At 32.1% G+C, this 21,858-nt stretch overlaps 2 protein-coding genes across 2 annotated transcripts; one reads left to right on the top strand and one right to left on the bottom strand.

The window, feature by feature from the left end:
* Positions 1–7,401: 7,401 nt before the first annotated feature.
* On the top strand, positions 7,402–7,974 carry LOC130990539 (uncharacterized). The gene has a single exon (XM_057914765.1). It carries the CDS (start codon positions 7,402–7,404, stop codon positions 7,972–7,974), a length of 573 nt encoding a protein of 190 aa, XP_057770748.1.
* A 6,108-nt stretch (positions 7,975–14,082) lies between these two features.
* Positions 14,083–15,925, bottom strand: LOC130988888 (uncharacterized). The gene is made up of 6 exons (XM_057912856.1): positions 15,833–15,925; positions 15,665–15,757; positions 15,487–15,588; positions 15,002–15,410; positions 14,785–14,874; positions 14,083–14,398 (listed from the first exon to the last, which is right to left on the bottom strand). Exons 1-5 carry the CDS (start codon positions 15,851–15,853, stop codon positions 14,795–14,797), a joined length of 705 nt encoding a protein of 234 aa, XP_057768839.1. The 5' UTR covers positions 15,854–15,925; the 3' UTR covers positions 14,083–14,398; positions 14,785–14,794.
* Between the last annotated feature and the right edge of the window lie 5,933 nt (positions 15,926–21,858).

Below are 21,858 nucleotides of genomic sequence, written 5' to 3'. Positions count from 1 at the left end.
TCTCTCTCTCTCTCTACAGACACAGTTACTATATATATATATAAAACAAAGATTAATCTAAAAATTTGTGTGTACTAATCTATTAGTAGAGCGGGTAATGTTTGAAGCTAAAAATATTCTATATTCGAGTTTATCATATATCACGATCTTTAAAATTATTTTTCTTTCACCAACAAAGAAGATAATGAAAATTTAGCAAATGGAGATAATGATGCAATGATCAGTTCCAGAACCTGCAACATCTCAATGCAAATTAAAAAATATTGCTAAAATTGAAATGCATCTCTATCATCAAGAAAGTTTTTTGCTCTTCTTATGAAAATGCTAAACAATTATTGCTAATATTGCTAAAATATAGTATGTTGTTAACAATAAGCGATTACTGCAACGTGTTTATATGTATCATATAGATACAATATCATTTAGGAAGAAAGGGTCTCGTTTGGAAACTCTCAAACAATATTATTTAGAAAGTTTATTGCTATTTTTGTCTTACTTAATATTGTGTTAATGTCGGCCTTAATAAATAATTATAAAGGCGTCGAAATATATATAGACAGGTTCTAATATTGTATGTGGAGATTCGAGCAACATTTAATTAGCTGTCTTAATCAAAGTTTAGGATAATTACAAAAATGTAAGAACAATTAAAATGTCCATAAACAAATTAAACCGTGTACGCGCTAAACTTTAAAATATTTTAATTAATTTTTTTCTCAGAAAAAGTTTATAGCCCTACGTATATTTCAATGTACTAATTAGGCCCATCTTGATTGTCTGTTAACAGCAGAGACCAGAGAATTGTAACAGATTCGCTGTGATTGTATTGCTCGAGCTTGAGTACTCCTTGTACTCTTATTTTTTATAACATTTTTTCTTGACTTAAAAAAAAGGAAAAAAAGGATAATTTTATTGGATTTTGATGAAAATCTAAAAAAAAAAATAGCCGTAAAATATATATGATTAATTTTAGTTAGCTGGGGATGCGACGATTGGACTTTCAGATAGTGTGAATCGATGATTATAAAATTGAAATTTTTTATTGCATTTTCAATAATTAAATCAGCCTCTTGATCTAAACTATATATTACTAAAAAGTCCGGATCTGATATTTTAATGTCAACGCTCATAACGTGCTAGAAAGAAACAAGTTGTCAAAAAATATATAGATATTGTTGGAACTAAATAATCGTCTTCTAGGCTTTCTCAAAAGGACAAACATTTTATGCATAATGGACAAGAAAAATTTTGATATTGGCAATGAGAATTCTTTTGAAATCATATTTGCAATGAGATAGAAATACAAGATTCCAGATACAACTGTATTTCATCGATTATGACATCAAGAAATGGATAATATATATTTATAATCACCAAGTTCGCATTGTTTGTTTTGAACCTCTCGCACTATAAATATATATATATATAGAGTGGCTCTCAAAAAAACAATATAAATATATATAGGGGCAAAATAATATATGGAGTACTTTTTTTGAAAAATAAAATTTTAAAAATACTCATCTTTATAAAAACATATAAATTATGTCTATTAAGATATTTTTACCTTTGTGTACCAATTATTTTATTCAAATTATAAAAATAATTAAAATAAGAAAATAAAAAATCATCACCATCATCAGTCGGCGGCCGACGACCACCGCCTGCCACCGTCGACTGATGACCACAGCCCAGCAGAGGCAGCGGCCAACAACAGCCACATGCCACCTTTGGCCGACGATCACCGCGCCATCGTCAATCGTCGTGCTTCGCAGATCTACACCACCACCAACGATCCACCACCACCACCATTACCAATTCACAAATTCAACGCCACAAATCTTGTATAAAAATAAATGCTTCGCCCTAGCATACTCGACGTCAGGTATCGAGCATTGAGCATCGAGCAATAATTCAAATTGAACAATTGCTCGACACTCGAGCACCGTGTGTCGAGCACATGTACAACTGTGAAATGTGAGAGATGGAAAGAGAGACGGCAAGACACGACGACGTTGTGGTGAGGCGGTGGCACGACGCAAGGGAGGGGGCGACAAGACGGTGGCACAGCGCGGTGCAGAGGAGAAGGTGGCGGATCTGGGTACAGATAGAGAGAGATGTGTGTAGGGAGGGGGACATGACAGTTGAGTGGCAGTGCTACAATGAAGCGGCGACGAGGCGGTGGCATGGTGCAGTGCGGTGACCTAGTGGACTGACTAAAGGATTGACCCGTGTCCAGACTCACTCATGTCACGTCAGCCCTAGCCCTTTGGTCAAAAGGCTCAAAGTAAATTCAACCCATAAAACGTATACTCTTCCGAACATTAAATGCCTTTTAATATGGATTAAATATGAATCCCGTTTTTCAGAAGAAAGTACAAGGATGACTGATGGACGTCAACATCAAGTATAGATGTGCAGATCTTTCTACTCAGTCGTTCCTTGCTACAACGTGAAGAATTCAAAGAGAACAATGGATCGAAAATTGAAGAATAATGTAACATTATTAATCAGTGTTGTAATTTGTTTAGAATCAATGTTATAAAATTAAATTTAATAAATCGAGCAATTTTATTTATAAAAATAAATTATTTATTTACATAAGGTTATTAAATGTATAATATATTTGATGAAGTTACAGTTTTTATAAAATTTAAATTGGTTTAAATAGTTATTAATTTGACCTTCATTACATTGGTTTGTTTATGGATTCAAACTCATAATTTTAACATATATATTCTGTAATATTTTTGGATTTTGATTTATATTATTATATACTAACATAGATGGTTTATCTATTTAGATGTCCCGAAGGCTAAATGACTTTTATTTTTTAAATTTGTATTTAAACAAAATGATTGAATGAGTATTATTTGAATATTGATTCAAAAAAAATAATATTAAACTATATGCAAATATGCAAATAGATGATTTAATACATATATAACTGATACTTATCATTATAAACACTTGCTTTTTGTTTTTTGATAAATTTATATAATTATATTAATTATCAATTAATAAAATTTAGTTGGTATTCAACTATTTAAAACACAAAGTTGAAAAATAGTTTTAGATTCAGATTCGTAATTGAGTAATATTGGTGTGATTTGTATACAATAAATTGTGCATGTTTGTTTATATTTTTTGAAGTTTAGCATTTATATTTATTTATTTATTATATTATTCAATTTCGATGCTCATTGTGTATCGTGCATCACAAGGGTGAAGATACTAGTTTGAGATTATAGAATAGTACTCCCTTTGTCCCATAAAAATATGCATAGTATGAGACGACACAAATTTTAAGAAATCTTGTAAAGTATAGTGTAACTGGAGAAAGGGTCTCACATTGATTGTGATGTTTAGTGGGAGAATTATTACTATAAATGTGTTATACATATTTTTATGAGACAGAAGAAAAAGAAAAATTATGTTTTTATGGGACGGATGGAGTATTATTTAAGTATTTACGAAACTAGTTTCATTGCGATATTATGTACTAATTGGTCAAAATATTCCAAACAAAATTAATGGGCTCTATACTGACCCTTGTGGAGTCGTGTTTACTTTTAATGGGCTCAAACAAATGAAGAAGAAGGCTCAATACTATTTGGGCTGAAAATATAAAATTGGGTTTTAAGGATTTGGGTTTGGATTTTATAGTATTGCTTAAAAGAAAATCAGTGCATTTGTTAATGAACATCAAAATCTAGAAAAGAAAAATATGAAGGTTACACTTTCTTTCCCAATCCTTTGCATTTTCTATAAATCCAACCTGAATTTAACTTTAACAAAAAACAACAATATCTTCTTTTTTTCTAACCAATTTTATTATCAGAGCAAGTTTTCATGTGAAAAACTTGACATATATATATATGACGTCAATTTTTAACTAACAAAACATGAACACTTTTTATTCAAGTTTCTACGTGGAGCTCTGATGATAAAATTGAAAAATAAAAAGTTTCAAAAGTTGATCTAGTTTTTATAATTAATTTTTTTTTTTTGGTCGGGTTAGATTTGAAAAAGAGTAGGAAAGATTGAGATAGAAAGTATAATTAATTAAACCAAAAAATGAATTACCAAACTAAAAGACACAAAATCCTTTTTCATACTCATGCATGTATATATCTAAAATACTTTAAACGTGGTAACAAATATGAAATCAAGAACAATATATATAGTTTTAAAGACGATGTAATCCATGTGAATCCTTATTTCACAAAATCTTTCTTACATGAACACGAAAATTACAGCTCATAATGCTAAAATACAAAATACATCTACGTCATATCTTGATGTGAACTCAATAAATTGCATCACAACCAATGATTGATCATAGTATGAGTAATTTAGGGTTTCCAAATTTCCCCATGATTGCCTCACATCAGACCCTAGGGCAACAAAAGAGTTGGCAGCTCATTCTTGTTTTTTGATGAATTGGGTAATAAAGGAGATTCAGTGGATCTTTGACAGCTTTGCATTCCAAAAGATGAATATTTTGTTTTGTCACAATCTTGATTTCGTTCAATTTGAGTAGGTTATTGGAAATCAAATTGTTCATGGTTCTCTACATGCATGATCATGTGGACGATTAATTATTAAATGAAGTCTAGGCATACCAAATCACTGTACATCTGGATAATTGTTAGTAGACATATATAATTCAAATGGGAAATCTTAAGAAGGGACAAAAATATTTTGCCAATTAACTATATGGATTAGATCAAATAATAAAAAACATCTCTTAACGTACATAAACTATAAAGCCCTGACACTTGACCAATAAAGTATCGGCACTTTCGTGATTTTGGGTTTGAATCCCAAATGAAGAGCAATTATGTACATAACAATTTATTACCATGAAAATACAGTTACTTTATACTTGAAGGTTGCATTTGGTATCTATGTTTGCAAATGATGTGATTAATAAAACCAAGATAAATAATATAGGAAATGTGAGATTAATTATCTATTTAGGTGTACTAGTATATAAGATATAATTTAAGATAATAAATATTCTTGTTTGGTAGAAATGATATAACTGTAGATCAAATAATAAATTACAATTTTCACTTTATATAAATTTAAATAAATTAATTAAAAGAAACATAACAAACTCTTGCATTCTTGGACCATTGCCCCCCCCCCCCCCCAAAAAAAAAAGAAAATCGTGCCAAAGGACCCCCATGCCCCCCTCTCCCCAAAATATGGTTGCAGAGACAATCGTCGCCCCTCCCCACAAAATTCTTGCAATGTTGCCCGTGCCCCCTAGGTCAGGTGTGTGCCACACGTATGTCAATTGCCGCCACCTATGTGTCGTATGGCGCAACCACTACGACATGTGTTCACTCTCTGCCACATCACACATCCATGTATGCATCGAACCTCATCTGGTGCGGAAGTCACGATTTAGCCATGAGACCACCACCGACCTAAATATCTTCACGAGTCACTTTGCCAAAACTAAAGGCTCATCAATGCTCCTCGCACCTATTCACATGTGTGAAGTGTGCCTCAAAGTGCCAATTGCGATGTGCACAGACTCGGATAGTGTCCTTGCAGGAATTAAATTGATGAGCTAGCCATAAAATGACTAATACAAAAGTTCTAGTACGGTGCACCATAGTGCATGGTGTACACTTGATTATCTCATTCTAAGGTGATAAGACTTATAAATGGCTTTGGAGACTCCTACTTTTCCAATGTGTGATACTTAACTTTCCCACATTCTCAAGCACAAACTTTGTGCATTAATTGTTCACTCATTAACTGAAAAAATGAATAATCAAATACATTAAAATTTTCTTCAGACATAGATTTCAAATCTATAATTAAGTCCCGACAAATCATAACAAATTGACCATAATTAATTATGAATTGACCACCATTTATAATCAATTTTTCCAACAATTTATGAAATAATCAAGCTCAATAATCAACTATTAGTTAACAAATTGTAAATTAAATGTTTAAAAAATCACAAACTATATATATTTGGATATAGCATCCTTAATTAAAATTTATAAAATTAAACTAAAACACAAAATAACAAAATTAATAGTGGAACATCAATTAAAATGGAATAGAGAATTCCAAATATCGAAAACAATTTAACTAATGTTTTCTCGACATAAAGAAATTAAAAAAAAAAAAAACATGAAAACCTTTTGACAGCTATTTAAATGAAATTCAAATCAAAATTTGGTGCAAGCATATGTCATTTCATAGAGCCCTACGATCGATCACAATAAAATTCAAGAGCAAGAGCCATGGACCTAGTAGAACTATATTGTAGCCTTACCAAATAATTGGGTCAGATTTTACTACGCCCAAAAAATTATGTGGAACTTAAGATAATACTAATTATAATATTTTGTTAGTTATCTCTATATGGAATGAATGAATATTATTTGTTTGGTACAGATTGTACATATATTTTATATGTATGTACAAAATAATATTTTGTCCACGAAATATTCATGTTGTTGTATTCGTGCAAACTTACATAAAAACAAGGACACTGATGCATTCAAATCTTCTGTCCCTCACCTACTGTTTACCACTTCTTTTCTTTTCTTTTTCAAATTTGTGCACAAATTATTTTCAACTAAAGAGGCTCTGGAATTCTTGTTCTTTAATTGAAATCTTGTTAAATGGGATATATTCGAATTCAGATACTTTAATTCAAAACTTTGTTATTTATTTACCCCGTGAATTGGATAGTCGTCTACAATATGTCAAATTTTATGTGTTAGACAAATATTTGCTTTTTGCACCCTCTATTTGACTCAAATTCAAAATCTGCCACGCTCCACTTTTAAAGTTTGCAAATCAACCTTCTTTTCGCAAGCTTTTTGTCTTAGCCTCTCGAAATTGTCTCCCAATTTCAAAGATGCGAGGCGGGCTTCGGTAAATTGAAATACTATGAAGGATTTGTTTGTATGATTAGTTAATAGTTAATACTATGAAGTGACCCGGGTTCCATCCCTCTTGGGAGCGAATTGGAGATTGGAGATATAAGGTGGATTTTGGTGAATGGAGAGATAAGGTGGTTCTTGGAGTGGATGGTGAACTAATTACTAACATCTAACATGACTTTGTCCGATCAAAAAAAAAAAGAAAAAAAAGAATGATATATATAACGTGGATTTTGCGTCTGATACAACGTAGCAAAATACGAAACGAAATACTCCTATATTTCGATTATTGATACGAACCGCTCCAACAAACTCTAAAATAACAAGCAAAACACAAAGAAAAAGTCAGGCCTTCACAATGTGCAAAAGTTGTTGCCAACTTTATTCAAATCACCTACTAACTAGTAACAATTGGAATTCAAGACTCCCTTTATAAAATCCACCGTATCAAAACGCACAAGAAGAAAAACAATAACAAAAAATGGGTGGCCTCTCCTCCATCAAAACATCAAACCCCCTTCACATTTTCTCCATGAAACCACCATCATCACCAATATCGAAGCTCAAAACCCTCTTCCAAACCTTAATCTTCTCTCACATGTACCGTGCCGCACGTGCCCTTGTGAAGGCGAAGTCGCTCCTCCTCGAGCACGTGCGGGACATGCAGTTCCTACACTTGGCGGAGTTCAAGAGGAACAGGAACTGCAAGAGAAAGCTCTATTTCGGCTCCTTTAGGCTACATTACAACTGGTGTGCGTCGCACGTGATGCCTCTAGCTCAAGAGAGCTACTATGATGCTAGCTGGAACGTCGTCGTTCCAACTGGCACCACCACGAAGTCGGTCATACCCGATGGGACCACGTCGTATCGAGAGCCGGAAGGGCTCTCGAGGTACTTGGAGTGGCTTGAGGAGGAGAAGGGGAATCAAGAATCCATCTCTAATGAGATTGATAAACTTGCTGATTTGTTCATTGCGGATTGTCATGAGAAATTCAGGCTGGAAAAACAGGAATCTTATAGAAGATTTCAGGAGATGATGGCTAGAGCTGTATGAAAATAATATTTGTGTTTATATTTAATTTAAAGTGATGTCCCATAAAATTTAGCTTTTACTTTTTTTTTCCCTCATCTACTAGCTACCTTTTCTCTTTTGATTGTTTATGGGGCTTAATTGCTCTTTTCGATCTTTCTCTCTCTTAGGTTTGTGGGATTTCTGCAAATTTAATGAAGAATCTTGATTTAATCCCCTAGTGAGTATATGATCCAGAATAAGATGAAATATAATGAAAGAGTGCAATATGGTTGAGTGATCAATGTATATGTAAACATCATTGTATATATGTAAATATTACGAGACTATAGTACATAAATATATCTATTTAATTAAGCGATTCTGAATTGGGAATCAATTCAAAATCTACTTGACTAGATCTCATTAGAAGAAAAAAAAAATCTTGCATGTGAAAGAAGCCACATGTTATTAATTAATTAGTTAATCATATAGTCGTACTCATAACGATTTTATATCGTTATTATTTTTAAGTCACGTCTACATATGTGATAATAGTGATAAAGTAGAATAATTAAGATAATAATAGAATAAAGGATGCGAACTACAGAATTATATTAACTTTTTCTTAAATATTTCAACTTAAAGTTAGTTGAGTTCATCACTAAAGCCCATTAGTGATATGGTAGAAGAGGCCGATGTTATATAAACAAACAAATAACGAATAACTAAATAAAGGCTCGTTAATCTAAGGGAAAGTAGGGAACAATTTTCTGTAAATACACCCCCTCAAAAAAAAAAAAAAAGCGTATATAAATACACGGATTTTTATAATAATTTTTTGAAATTACACATGATTTTGTTTTTCGTCTGGAGAAAGAAATGGACTATCGAATTTAAGACTTTCTGATATTGCACACAAAATTGAATTTCCCTCTACTTAAATTTAACGTAACGAAATCGAAATTGACGTGATAATCAGAATAACGATGTTTTCGTTATATAAATATTTTTAATAGTTAATTATAGTTTATAATTTAAACTTTTAGCAAATTTCTTTATAGCTGCAACTTTAATTTGTGTTTTATATAGCCTGAATTTTGAAATATTATAGCTACAATTACATCAACATTACGAGAATAGACTATTCTTTATCGTAAGTACACGATGATCAATTGCCACGAAACCAGAATCCAATATATTCTACACGAAAAGAGATTTCCAACGATAGATAGCACATTGTCTTCGGTCACTGGTGTAGTCGGAATCGCGCCTGCAAATTAGTGCAACGATACCAACTTTCGAACGCGATTCCAACTTCACTGGTGGTCCGATGACGATGGGCTACCTAAAGTTGAAAATCCCGGCCCTTTAATGTATAATAAATTAGGCTTTAGTATCGTGCATGTCAATAATTCATTGTTTCATGTGTAATCTATACTATATTAAAAAAGGAGTTTCCAATTTAAAATCAATTTCAAATTGATTTCAATGGTAATTTTATAAATAAATTCAATTAAAGAGGGTGAAATTAATATTTAAAAAATTGCCAACAATATACATTCATTTCCGTTAACCCACTACTTTAGCAGATTGTATAATCTATCTTCTACTAATATTAGTATTTTATTACATGTTATTTTTGGCGAATTTAATACCATGTAGCTTTTGTTTTTTTTTTTTTTTTGATAAGGAAAGTAAATATTATAGAACGAAAAGGCACCAGTAGTACCAAGAAGATTACAAAATCATCGGGGATTCATCATTCGACATCCACCTATGAAACCCAACACCATGTAGCTTTTGTTATTCATAAATAAATGTAAAATTAATGATTATCAATTATGTGCTACGATGATATACATATTTATACATAAAACAAATTAACATTTTAAAAATATTAGTGAAGATCTAATGAGAACGACAAAAAACAAAATGAAATGGAAATATAGAAAACACAATGGAGCTCAAAATAAAATTGTTAAGGTTATAAGAAAGGGGAATTGAAATTTTTGTTTTGATATGTTTGTTTCAAAAATAATATCATACTCAATCCGTCCACAAAAAAATAGTTAACTTTTGTCATTTTGGGACGTCCACAAAAATTATTCTCTTTATTATGAATATAAAGATAAATAAATTTATATAAAAAAATAACACTTACTATTTAAAATTAAAATATACGTGTGTTTGCTCCAAAAAATTTATAATTATATGTAGTATTAATTGCAGTTAGTTCAATATTATATTATATATTTATATATATGATCTTATAATTGGTTGATTTCATTGCATGAATACTGCATCTATAATTTTGACAAATACTATATGTAGTCTTCGCCTAAATTAATAGATTATTCATGAATTATTGAACTGAAGATTATCTATATCAAATATATATATAAAAAGTTATGACTTTTTCAAAAATATTAATTGTGATTATTCTATCAATTCGTAAATGTTCGTTTTTAAAAAATAATCTTATGAAATATTAAAGTTTTTATTTTGTTAGTGTACCTTCTCTATTTTTTTGTAGTACAACTATAAATATTGTATAAAATTAAACATTTCAAAATTAACTATGTGTTATATTTAATAATTTTTCTAATTTAATATTATATATATAATTTTAATAATAACTATTATTGTGCATCGCACGATGGGAAAATCTAGTTTGGATAAAAAAAAGCTATTGTCATAGTTTTGATGTGATTGTAATTATAATTAAACAATTTCTCAAAAGTTCAAGCGATATAAAAAATAAATTAAAGTTGAAGCTATAAATTGTAATTTATTGAAAATTAAGAATATAAACTATACTTAACCTTTTACTTTGGAAATTAGGAAACAAAATAAAATTCAAATTAAAATGTCACCTCGCACAAACATATACATTCTTTCTTTTCTCAAACAACCCATCCACCAATAGCACCATCTCCCTCCCCCTTCTTGCTACCATCTCCAGCACGGCGAACATAGAAATTAAATGATATGTTTAAATAAATAAGTATAAATATTAAATAGAATTAAAATATAAATAAATATAAAATATATTTTAACAATAAAATAAAATAAAATAAAATAAACACACCAATTCCTCAATAAAATTTTAAATTAAAAAAACGTAAATTTTCAATTATGTATAAAATGTAATGATAATTATAGTTATTAAATAATTTAAAATTATTTGATAATGAAAATTAACATTACACATTATTATTATAAAGTATTACACGTCATAATAAATAATTAAATACATATTCTCATACAAAAACATCAATAAAAAGTTGTTAAATTTTAACGAAAAGTGAAAATAAAATATTTTAAAGTTTTCATAACTTATTTTGTTTTAAATTCATTTTTGATGATTTTTGTACCATATTAAATATTTGGTCACGAGCTTATATATAAAATGCATATTAAGGAGTCTTTATTTATAAATCAAATTTGACGATATTTTGATAAAAATTAAATCATATAAAAAAAATAGAGATAAAAAAAATGAAAAAAAAATTGATGGGAGAAGAGAGAGGAAAAAAGAGAGGGAAAAATGGAGGGAAAAAACTCCTCTTTTATATACTCCCTCCGTCCCTAAAATAACTTCCTCTTTTTCCATTTTGGGACATCCCCCAAATAACTTCCTCTTTTTTCTTTCCATTTTTGGACACCTACCCCACCACTAATAATACTTTATTTATTCTTACTTTTCACTTTTCACCACTCCCAATACTAATTATAACACTTTTCACAACTTCCAATAATAATTATATCACTTTTTCTCCACTATCAATACACTTTACAACTTTTCATTAAAACCCGTGCCGTCCCCAAAGAGGAAGCCATTTCAGGGACGGAGGGAGTATTATATAGATATAGATATAGATATAGATTAAACTTCACAAGAATTCTCGATTCGAACAATTAATATTTTTATCCCAACAAAGGGTTTATTAAAAGTTTTCAAGCAAAAATACATTTAATTAATTTTATGTTTGACATAATTTCATTAAATGCCCTTATAAAATTTTGTGATTTTCACAAATGGATTTAAATTGCAAGAGAGAAATTTGACTGGCCTTTTTGAGTCAGATTTTATGATGTGAAATTGGATAATTAAAATGTTGTTGGGCTTAGTAATATATGGGCCAAATTTAAGTTTTGCTGGATTATATAATTTATTATATTGGTCAATTTCTTTTGGTGTAATTTTATACATAGCCCCCATTTTTCTCATCATAGCCCTTTACTTAAAAAAATATTAAAAATATTATTAAATTTACTAATTTATCCTATAGCTCTAAATTTGAAATTGTAATCAACTGAAAACTTAATCACACTACAACCCCCAAAATATTTATATGCAAATCGTATCATCAAAAAAAAAAAAAAAACAAACAAACAAACAAACAAACACAGACGAAGGAATAAGGCACGCACCAATAATCCATCAATCACATGTTGGTTGATTTAACAAACCCACTCGCTATTATTATTGCAGATTGCATTCTGATGTTGGCCCCTATGATGGTTTGAAATAAATCAATTGAATATCACTTGAAAATCCTAATGATAAGTAAGAGCGATTGAATCTTCCATCAATCGAACTACCGAAGAGATTGAATCTTCTAAAGTGTTTAGCCATCCACTGAAAAATTTTAATAGACGATGAAAATAAAATGAAAAATTATTATTTACGAGCCATCAACTGGCGAAATTGAATCGTCCTAACTTTTCAGCCATATGTGGAAGATAAGTAAGAGAGTTTTATTAGCAATAAATTAGTCTCTCTTCTACGCTAAATAATACACCTTTACGCATTGAAGAATTCTCATCTCTTGTTCGTTGCTGCCAAATTTTTGTATCTTCAATCTTTTGGTGTTATACTGATTAAGTTTTTACTTTATTAATTATTAGAATTTTAAATTTGGGGCTATAAGGTAAATAAGTAATTCTAGTAACATTATTATAATTATTATTTGATAATGGGCTATGGTGAGAAAAAAATGAGCTATGTATAAAATCACCCTTCTTTTGTAGTGAGTTGAAATTTTTATTTATGTACATATTCAAAATTCTAGTTCCAAAACTGTCATAGATATTTTTACATTTCAGAACGAAGCAAAAATGAATATTTTTATATATGTAAGTATTATTTGTTTTTCTTATCCAAAAATAACGATTAGCTCTCTCTCTCTCTCTCTCTATATATATATATATATATATATATATATATATATATATATATATATATAGTGGTTAGATCGTCCATAAAATTATAAATAGGAATATATTTACACAATTGATTCGCCCATAATTTAACGGTCGAGATTTAATGAGAAATCGTGTAAGCTAGCACTTGGGATGAATGGTATACGAATTCATCATATAGAAATGGTGCAATAAAAAATTTATAGAAATATAATTTGTTCCTACAAGTCCAAGTATAATTGATGAACAAAATTTGAATCAACATTTTATTCATTTTCTTTATTTTCAATACAATATAATTACAAATTCATATGAGTAAATTAACACGAAATCTAACTAAACCCCTAAACTAAATCTTCATTTTTCATCATTTCCTTCAATTTCTTGCAATGGAGGAAAGTGTTGTGCATGGGCGACGGTGATGAATTGGAGAAGGTTGGATATTGTTGTCTTCTTAACCCCACACTACAACAAAATGTTTGATTAGTGACATAATTTTTAAAGAATTGTGACACTTATAATTGTTACTAAATAAAATTGTGACATCTCATAGATGAGTAGCTATTATGCGTGTCACAAAAATAAAAATGTCACTAAATTTTGTGACATTTGAAGGTGTAACTAGTTTTTGTGACATATATAAGTGTAGTTATTTTTGTGACATGTAAGAGTGTAGTTATTTTTTTGTGACATGTAAGCAAGTAGCTATTTTTGTGACATTTATAAGTGTAACTAGTTTTTGTGACATCTAAGAGTGTAGTTATTTTTTTGTGACATGTAAGCAAGTAGCTATTTTTGTGACATTTATAAGTGTAACTAGTTTTTGTGACATGTAAAATGTGTAATTATTTTTTTAGATATCTCACCTAATTTGCTAATATAAAAATGACCTTACAAAATGAAATAGAAGGTATTCAACTAATATATATTCGAGGCAATTGCAAATAGAAGAAATAGATGTTGCTATTATCCATGCCAAATAAGCTCTTGAATATTTATGCAATTAACTCAAATAACAAGGTCAGCCACCAATATATATGGGGCATGGTGAAATATATGCAATTACATGTGTAAAACATGATTAAGAAAATGCTTTCATTTGGGAAAGATCATCCTCAGCAGCCACTCTTTTTAGCATACTATTCTTGACCTTTATTTGGTGGCCCCTTATGAAGGTTCAATATATCAAGCAATTTATGCCCTTTCACTGAAATTGTTGTAGGTGCAAGGAGCCGTCATGTTGGAAGCCACGAACTTCAGCCTAAATCAAAGCATCACTTGTTAGAAGAGTGTTTAAAGGAGAAAATGAGAGGGCATAGAGAAGCAGGGGAAGTTCTTGACTCACACAAGTCTAATCTTGGTGTACATCTAAAGAAGTTAAGATCAAACCAACGACATCTTAAACTAAATTCAAATGTTCAGACTGAAATAGAACTTTACTTCAGGTGAAATCCTATACTAGCCAATGATGTGAAGAACAGTACTTCTAAGTTTTCAACTTTTATTCAGAGAGTCCACATTTCCAGCCCTACAAGTTCCTAGTGAAGTTAAGATGAACTTTAAGAATTTTTATAGTTCAATAAGCAGCAGGAACTGGAGCTACTCCCGATGAAATGAAAGCTAAAAAAGGTTATTGTTGATGGATACCTGGATGCCATTAGGTAAGCTTATTGATGAAAGCATCAGCACTGCATCCTGGCTGAAATTGATCTCCAGCCTCCAATGCTTGGGTGCAACCTTAACAGGAAAGAATGGTTGCAAAATTACATTGTCATAATTGCAGAAATATGATGATGATTTGTGAATCTTTTTGGAAATTAATAGATGACAAAGGCCTCTAAAAAACGTTATTGCTGATGGATACCTGAGCTCGTTTTCAGATGGTTGGGTACGTCCCCTGTACCAGCTCCAAATGCTGTACGATAAAGTAGAACTTCATATCTCAAATTGCCTATAATTTCATTTGTCTTTGCCATGTATGCATTCATTGCATTTTCTTGTGCAACAAATTGTTGTTGTTGCTTGCTAAGTAATAGCTTGAGCTGGGCCATTTCAATGTCATGAGCATTGAATTTTTCTGATTCACTTTGCATTTGTCTAAGTTTGGCTCGGAAGGCGGTCACACTTGATTTCGTGACACCAATACCATAACCACGAGCTCGACCAGGTTTATCACCACCCATCAAATCATACCAAACTGAACTTTCTAATTCAACAGTATTTTCACAAGTTCCTTCAGTTTTACGTTTAACAATCTCTGATTTGGCAGCCATCTATAACACAAAAAAAAACATAACCTAACTGAAAATGCTATGAATAGTTATATGAAGATGAATTCAAAGAACTTACCATGAATTCTTTTGAATCACTCTGCACATAAGAACCATCTCTCCTTTTATGTGTCAAGTCAAAAAATGTAAGTGGCCCTGGATGTTCTTTATATTTAATGACCTATTAAAAACAAAACATTCTTAATTTCACACGTGATTCTTAACTAAAATAAGAATATATGTAAAATAGGCATTACATGCTCATCTTCAACTTGAGCATAACTCTTGGTTCCAGTTATATGAGTATGACTTTGGGTCGCACGAGCTTTTTTCCCTTTCTCAGATAGTTTCTGTACATAGATAGTAAGAAATATTTAAGAATATAATGAAGATTATAATATAAAGAAAATGAATTACTATACCACCTTTGCCTTTTCAGATTTCATATTACTCTTGAATTTAAGCCATTGATGATAAGCAAATCCAGGTGGAGGCTCAATCCTATCAAGCTCTGCCAAAATTTGATCCTATCCAGCAACATAGTGAAACCCTTGTTGGAAAGTCCTCCCATGCATTTGATGTGAATCAAGGTCAAGTTAAAGTATAGCTGTGAGTACTTGCAATTAGGATACAATTCTTTATCACATTCTGCTAGTATTTTCTGATATCGTGAGGCGTCAACACCACAAAAATTATTTTCAAGGTGTTGTTCACTTGAAGAAATATTAGCATGAAGACCTTCGACATTTTCAGGGGCTTGACCATCACTAAACTCACCAATTTCATGGTTTGAATCTCCTCCTAAATCATTTCCTAATGCAGCATGTATCATATCCCTAATTGTGTCACTCTTACTTGGGACATCTCTGTGAACAGTAGTTGTTTGAGCCGCTAGTTTTCTTATGTAAGAAGTGTCATATTCCGACGATACATGTTCTCCGTGAAAATTCCAAGTAGTATATCCCGGACAAAAACCATTGAATAATATGTGATGAAGAACATTTTCAGTTGAAAACCTTTTGCCATTACAACACTTCAAGCAGGGGCAAAGTATAGTTTCTTGAGCTTCCATGGCAAATTGTATGAATGACTTACATCCACTCTTATAAACATCACTAACCCTTGGCGCATTAATCCAACTCTTGTCCATTTCAAAACTAACAAGCTAAAAGCAAAGAAATTGTATAATTTCGAGCTTAATTTTGTAGAACTATAAATCAACAAAAAATTCATATACAATTGCAGCAAAAGAAAAGAAAAGAACAACCTAAAATCCCCATTCAAAATTTTAATTGAAAGTTTCATTTGCAGTCGAGTTTGCTTAATTAACCAGAAATTCCAATTCAAAAACTAGAATCAAACAATTTCACAAAAATCATAGAAAATAGTCAAGGAAGGAGATTGAGAAACTTACTACTTAGAATGGCTACTATGAGACTGAACTTCAATTCGAAAGTAGAGCTTCAATTACAATGCACCAAAGCAGAGCTTCAATAAAATGATATAATAATGGTTATAAATAGAGAAATTATATATGAAATTAGAGGAGAAATGAAAAGGTCGCACCAAAATTTTGATCTCAAGCGGATGAGATCGCGAGGGATGCTGCTACGACGATGTCGGAGAGTTTTGAGCTCGGATCAATCTCTCTCTGGGGATTAAATTGAAGTTCGGAGCTCAGAGTTTGAGATGAGAGATTCAAATCAGAGGAGCTCAGGTGAAGGAAACCACAAATTCACAAATTCAAATCGGAGGAGTTTGCTTGTTTTTCGAGAGTGATGGTGAATTGCTGGAACTAAGCTGAAGCTTTTTGTGCTCTCCAATGTCACGCCGGAACTAACTTCAATTAAGCAAATTGGCAATTAATATTTTATTTGTTTAAATTTAGTACTTTGCATGTCTCGATTTTTGCACCCGTTTACCAAACAAATTGTGTACTACTCCCTCTGTCCCAATAATCTTGTCCCACTTTCCTTTTTGGGTTGTCCCAATATTCATGTCCCATTTCTAAATTGGGACATAATTAAAAAATATTTAACATTAACTTAATACATTTATATATACCTATTAAATCTAAACCCTAATTATCTATTTCTCTCTGCACATTCTCTTTCCTCTTTCTCTCTTCTCCACCTATCCGCCGCCCTCCCATCTCCCACCTCCCACCTCCATCGCCCACCCACCTCCACCATCGCGCCACCTCGCCGCCCTCCCACTTCCACCCTTGCGCCCTCCCACTTCCACCCTTGCGCCCTCTCGCCTCCACCCTTGCGCCGCCCCTGCCACCCTCGCGAGCTCGTTGCAGCGGCGGCGTAGAGCGCCCACCACCCCTCTTCTCACTTCGCCTCACCGCCTCCTCTCTCCTACTCTTTTTTTTTTCTTTTCCAGAAATTAGGGCTCGCCGGAAATTAGCCTCGCCTCCACCCTTGCGCCGCCGCAGCAGCCGCTGTCCTCCGCCTCCGGCTCTCGCCCTCGGCTGCCTCCTCTCTACTACTCTTTTTTTTTTCCAGAAATTAGGGCTCGCCTCCACCCTTGCGTCGCCGCAACTGTCGCTGCCCTCCGCATCCGGCTCTCGCCCACCACCTCTCGCCGTCGGCCGAGAGATGGTGGTGTTTTGGTGTTCATAATTGTTAGTTTTTTATTTTTGTTGTTTTAATTTCAGAAATTGAAAGATTTCCATTTTTTGATTTCTGGTGGTGTTTTGGTGTTCATAATTGAAAGATTTCTCTCCTCTGTTTCACTGTTTCGAAATTATGGTGTTTTGGTGTTCAAAAGTTGTGGTATTCATAAGCTCTCTTCTCTGTTCACTGTTCCGGCGACTCGCACCGACGGCATTCACTATTCCGGCTGCTCGCCCACCACCGGCAACAACAAATGGAAGAGGACTGTTAACAATGCTTAAAATTTAATTAACAAACCCATAAATATGTGGGCCATACAACTTTTTTCTTAATACTACTCTCCTTAATACCTGTGCCGAAAAGAAACGGGACATGATTATTGGGACGGAGGGAGTATTAATTATTTGAAGTCCATCTCGAAATTGATACTATTAAATATAGTTAAATATAGTATAATTTTAGAGTTTGATACTAAATATATTTAATTATTTTAATATCAATTCGTGTGTATATATATATATATATATAATTTACCAAGCAATATTGGGCATGTTGCTATACATAATTAAGTTAAAAAAAATTGCTTTTAGCTTTATTAAGTGGTTACTCAATTAACATTTTTTGCATTATTTTTATATGTTATTAATAAAAAGATATTGTGACATCCATATGTCATTAAAATATATTGTGACACCTTGAGATGTAGAAAATTTTAGTTACATAAATAGGTGTCACACAATTTGCTACATTTTAAAGTGTAACAAAAATTTACTTACACTTTTTTATGTAACAAAAGTATATAGATACATGTGTTGATGTAACTAAATATTGTTACACCTAAAAATATCATAAATTTTATGACACATATTTTAGTGTGACTAAAATAATGTCACTATTGGAACTTTTTTTTGTAGTGCCAATATGTCTTAGCCTTCACACTTGACACATATGGAACGAATTGATTTTTTTTTTTTCGTACCATTCATTCCTCGCATATGCGGGATAAATCTTGGGGCGGCTGGCAAGAATGGTGCTTGCCCCGACAGATCTTAGTACCGGTTGACACGACAGATTTTGGAATGAGAGTTATGTTACGGTGCATTTATAAAATTTGGTTCTCATTTCTCATAATTAATAATTTTTATTTTTATTAGAACTCCTTTTTGTGTATATATATTTTGCATTATTAGAAAATTCACACTAATTAATATAACTGTCCACTAACATATGGCAAACTAATTATTTTTTTCTTCAAGCGACTTGGACCATATAATATGTAGATTAAATTAATAATAAATTAGAAATCCCATGATCGACCATGCTACAATGTTTGGTAGCAAAGAAACAAAAATGAAGATAAGTTATGATAGTGAAGGCATGCGTGCAAAACTTTCTCAAGTCCCTTTTCTTCGATTAAGCGTTGTTTATTTCATGTTTATTTGGGGATATTAATTGAAGCGACAAAACTCGTTTCAATGTTTTCAATCCTCACAGTATTAGCGGTACTTATTCAAATGAAATTTAGAAAATAGTTGTTTGAATTTGGTGATGATGTGATAATGTTACATAAACTGTCTCATCAGTGTTCACGTGTGGAAATAGTGTGACACAAACTAAGTTGAATATCTTTTATGAAATAATTAAGATATGCACGAAATAGGATGCTTGCCTTTTGCCCTCACATCACATGGAGCAGTTAGCCATGATCTTCATAAAGTAAATAGCCACACACTAGAAACAAGCTCAAAACTAGTAGTAATTATTTATTCCATCACCATCACCATCCACAACTAGAGAACTAAGAACTAGTACAACTTTAAGCAAATTCATACAAGACTTGTTTATATAACTATTTCCCACATATCATATGATCGTTTGAGGCCAGAAATTTTGTCAGTTTTGAGTGGGATTGGGAACGCTGGGCGGTCTGGCCCTCAAGCTTTGCTCCGTGGCTTTCTTCGACTGCTCGTGTTTTGGAGAAGCTGATGAAGACAAAGGATACGTTGATTTTCTTGACTTTTTCATGACGAATCGAGAAGTTGTCATCATATCTTCATCTGCAGCTTGATGAAATGAAGGAGAGAAAACAAACCAAAATAGGAGCAAGGCCAGAAATAGAGAGAGGGATGATTTGAGTGTTATCTTCATCTGTGTGTGTGTATATATATATAGATAGAGAGAGGGAGAGAGAGAGAGAGTTGTATGCGTAGAGAGATTTAGTGGGAGATTTGTAACATATGGAAATGGAGAGTTGGGCCTCTTATATATATATGTGGGCAACATCTCTCTCCAAGAGCTGGCAAAACAAGTTAGACGAGTAAGTATATGCTTAAGAGCATTAACATCAGCTTATTCGATGGGTTGACTCGAATCATCTGATCAATAGATAAATCGACCAATACAGTCTCGTGTGATTCGATAAGATGAACTTAATTAACTCTATAGTCCTTATTTCGAGCGCGTGTTTACACACATCATAATTATAAAAATGTTAAAGTTTGAATTTTCAACGGCTCTTTCAACTGATTTTTTTTTCATTTCCTTTTCAACGGGTCTTTCACTTTTTTTTCTCTCTCTCTTTTTCCTTCTACAAATACCTATCTATTCTTACACTATTTTTCACAAATAATCATTCTTCACTACATTCTTTCTCAATTTCTCCCTCAACTTTCTCTCAAGGTGGCAAAGGCACAGGGCAAAGCGTCAGAAGGTTCAATCCCTCCTACTGAGTACGTGGAATTCATGGACGAGACATGCACAAATCTCGCCAAGAATCGACTCAAGCGAGAGATTCATGACGATAAAATTTTATTCATGGATACGTCGAGGATGACACCCAAGCAACAAGAAATCCATGCAAAATAGGTGGCGGCGATCCTAGCGAGACAAAGAGGCGGGAATGTTTGATTTTTTTTTTTATGTTATTTCAATTTATGTCATTTAAATTTTCATAATTTAAATTAATGTAATTTAAATATTAAGAATTGTGTTATTTAAATTTGTCATTTAAATTAAATAAAAAATAAAAAATCAAAATTAATTATATAGAGTCAGCAGTATGAGTCAAGTCAATGCAACACTTGACTTATAAGTGGTCCTGGAGCATGACCGAGTCAAGGCTCATTCAACCAATGTTAATACTCTAAGATCAATGATTTTGAATTCGAATCGTGACACGATCTTTAAATTTATTTATTTAGTTATTAATTTATTAAAAAGAAGGTTGGACGGGCCAGGTCGAGTCCACCCAAACCTAGTAAAAGTTCGATGAGGTCGGCCCGACTTAAAATTTTAGTTTATAAAATGTGATTTAAACTTTGGTTGGATATCATTTTTCCGATCCAATGACTTGTCGAACCAGACGAAAGCCCAATGGGCTTAGATTGGGCCAGCCCGACCCGACCTTTTGAATTACTTTTCACCGAAACCACCTTTTTGGTGGTGTTTAAGTCAAAGCTTGAATTTGTCGTACATAATTTTTCTAGTGCAATTTGTTTCTTCGAGGATTGGAGCTAATTTGGAACACTTGTTTGAAACTTTAGAATTTCATTCGTTGTACAACATATTATTTCGCGTGTCATCACACAATCCTTACCTATTACTCCCTCCGTCCCACGAATTTTGACATATTTGATTTCGATACGAGAATTAAGGAGTTGTAAATTATTATAGTTAATAAAGTATAAAAGTGATAAAGTAGGAGAGAGAAGATAATAATTATTACCTTATTTGGAAATATGTCAAGTTCGGGGGACGGCCCAAAAATGATACATGTCAAGATTTGTGGGACGTAGGGTGTACAAGCCATCTCTTGTACTTTTTTGGCTTAG

This window comes from Salvia miltiorrhiza, chromosome 6 (genome assembly GCF_028751815.1).
Source record: "Salvia miltiorrhiza cultivar Shanhuang (shh) chromosome 6, IMPLAD_Smil_shh, whole genome shotgun sequence".
NCBI classification, from domain to species: domain Eukaryota; kingdom Viridiplantae; phylum Streptophyta; class Magnoliopsida; order Lamiales; family Lamiaceae; genus Salvia; species Salvia miltiorrhiza.
The sequence above is the reverse complement of the archived record's forward strand: the minus strand, read 5'-3'. Positions and strand labels throughout refer to the sequence as shown.